General features: G+C 36.6%; 1 protein-coding gene across 1 annotated transcript in view; it reads right to left on the reverse strand.

Moving 5' to 3' along the window:
- Positions 1-773: 773 nt before the first annotated feature.
- The window catches only part of LOC136841903 (uncharacterized), a 5,590-nt gene continuing 3,863 nt past the window's right edge, over positions 774-2,500 (reverse strand). The window contains exons 3-4 of the mRNA XM_067109325.1: positions 2,254-2,337; positions 774-1,804 (exon numbers count right to left, since the gene is read on the reverse strand). Of these exons, the coding sequence (XP_066965426.1) occupies positions 933-1,804; positions 2,254-2,337 (956 nt within the window). The 3' untranslated portion in view covers positions 774-932. The remainder of the gene's footprint in view (positions 1,805-2,253; positions 2,338-2,500) is intronic.

A 2,500-nucleotide genomic window follows, 5' to 3' on the forward strand; every position in this document is an offset into this window, starting at 1 on the left:
ATATATATATATATATATATATATATGTGTGTGTGTGTGTGTGTGCATGTGTGTGTATGTACATATATATATATATATATATATATATATATATATATATATATATATATATATATATATATATATATATATATATATTTATATATTATATAAATATGCATATATATATTTATGTATATACATATTATACATATATGTATATATATAATATATGTATTTATTTATATATACATATTATGTATAATATATATATACATATATATATATATATATATATATATATATATATATATATATATATATATATATATATATATATATATATATATATATATATATGTATATATATAATTACCATAATTACCTATCACATGTTATTTTACTTTATTATGAACTTTAATTTGGTTTTGAACCATAATGTACATTTCTGTTTGACCACTTTTACATTATCAGTAAATCTTCCTTTTATTTCTTCTCAACTCTGTTAAAAATATTTATATAGGGAGTCAAATGGGAAAGTCAAAATATTATAAATTCTTATTTATTTTCTGAAGATGACTTCACAATTATTTATAGACTAGTGATAGTTGTGAAAGCTAGTTCAACAATGTGTAGACTGGCGAAAGTCATATGATTTTCAAAGATTAATAACACTAAGTCCTGAGAAATTTTTAATGGTAAATATACTTATTATTTGCTTTAGTGTCATTTTTACAAATACTTAATAGGAGGTATAAAAAGAGAGATTTCTTCAGTATAAAAACATTTTATTCAAAACAGAAAATCTTCCAAAATTATCCAAAAGATGTGCTTCAGTTCCAAAATAATTCCATTCGGAGAATTGAATTATTTTATATTAACATTTTAAAACTCATGTTAATATATATATATCACAGTTTGAATACTAGACACCTGGCAATAATGAGGCCTTGTTAACGACCAATCCCATAACCAAGTCCGCCAAGCCCAGGTATAAGACCTAATCCTTGACCGAGTAATCCTTTAAGTCCAACTCCTTGTCCTCCTAACCCATTTCCAATTCCTCCCTGTCCAAGACCAATACCTCCCAGTCCATTTCCAAGTCCTAATCCTTGACCAAGTCCTCCACCAAGTCCATAACCTCCTAGACCGTCACCATAGCCAGTTCCCCCCAGGCCTCCTAATAGACCGTTACCATAGCCAGTTCCCCCAAGGCCACCTCCCAGACCAGAGCCGTATCCATTTCCCCCAAGGCCTAATCCCTGACCATCACCGTAACCAGTTCCTCCAAGGCCTCCTCCTAGCCCGTTACCGTAACCAGCCCCTCCGAGGCCCCCTCCAAGACCGTTACCGTATCCAGTTCCTCCAAGGCCTCCTCCTAGCCCGTTACCGTAACCAGCTCCTCCTAGGCCCCCTCCAAGACCGTTACCATAACCAGCCCCACCAAGGCCCCCTCCAAGACCGTTACCGTATCCAATTCCTCCAAGGCCATCGCCATAGCCAGCTCCCCCAAGGCCTCCTCCAAGACCGGGGCCGTATCCAGCACCGCCAAGGCCTGGCCCAAGGCCTCCTAGACCGCTGCCGTAGCTGGTTCCCCCGAGGCCCCCTCCAAGACCATTGCCATATCCAGTTCCCCCAAAACCTCCTCCTCTGCCTAGACCGTCATTGTAGCCAGCTCCTCCAAGGCCTCCTCCTCCAAGCCCAGTACCGTAGCCATCTCCCCTTGTCCTATTCCAAGGACTCCAAGACCGGCTCCATTCCCAAGGTCTCCGAGCCCTCCGATTGTCGCATCGGCTGAAACCAAGGCTACTAACAATACACTGACCTGGTGGAATATATGTAGATTTATCACTCGTAAATGAAAAAATAAATTAGCAAATGAAAAGTTGATAAATATATTCCTCATCTATTCGGATTAATTCTTCAATAATTAGTGATGTTTTATACATCATAATCGAATGGGGTAAGAAATTTCACTTAGGATCTCATTAAAGAATTGTCCTGGCTTATACGCTTTAAGAATCTTATAATTATAAACACATTGTCAAAATGTAATTTCTTCAAAGGATTTCCAAGCACTTGATTTTAAACCGGACAAAATTTTCTTCTGTGTTAATTTCTATTACGAAAAGTTCTTAAATTATACATTCATGATTAAAGAATTCTGAAATATATATTTTGTCTTCTATTCTGTGATAGCTTAAGACTATACAGTTTTGACGAAGAGTAATCTTTGTAAATTCACGAATAAAACTTAAAAATCCTGATTCATACCAAGACTCTCATCCTTCAGAAATGGTGAAGCTGCAGCAAGAGAAGGCAGATGGTAACTGAGGTCTCTCTTCACAAAACTTGCTGCTTTATAGAAGATGCAACGACAGATGTGAATTGATCAGACACTTGAGTGAGTGACTGTCCTTCTTAGCCCCGCCCACCAGTGACGCGGTGTCAATGACCGTGAAACCAACACCGTCACCTTGGCAGTGACAATGAATGGCTGACATTACTTAGATCTGATTAT

Source organism: Macrobrachium rosenbergii, chromosome 9 (assembly GCF_040412425.1).
Source record: "Macrobrachium rosenbergii isolate ZJJX-2024 chromosome 9, ASM4041242v1, whole genome shotgun sequence".
In the NCBI taxonomy this organism is placed as follows: domain Eukaryota; kingdom Metazoa; phylum Arthropoda; class Malacostraca; order Decapoda; family Palaemonidae; genus Macrobrachium; species Macrobrachium rosenbergii.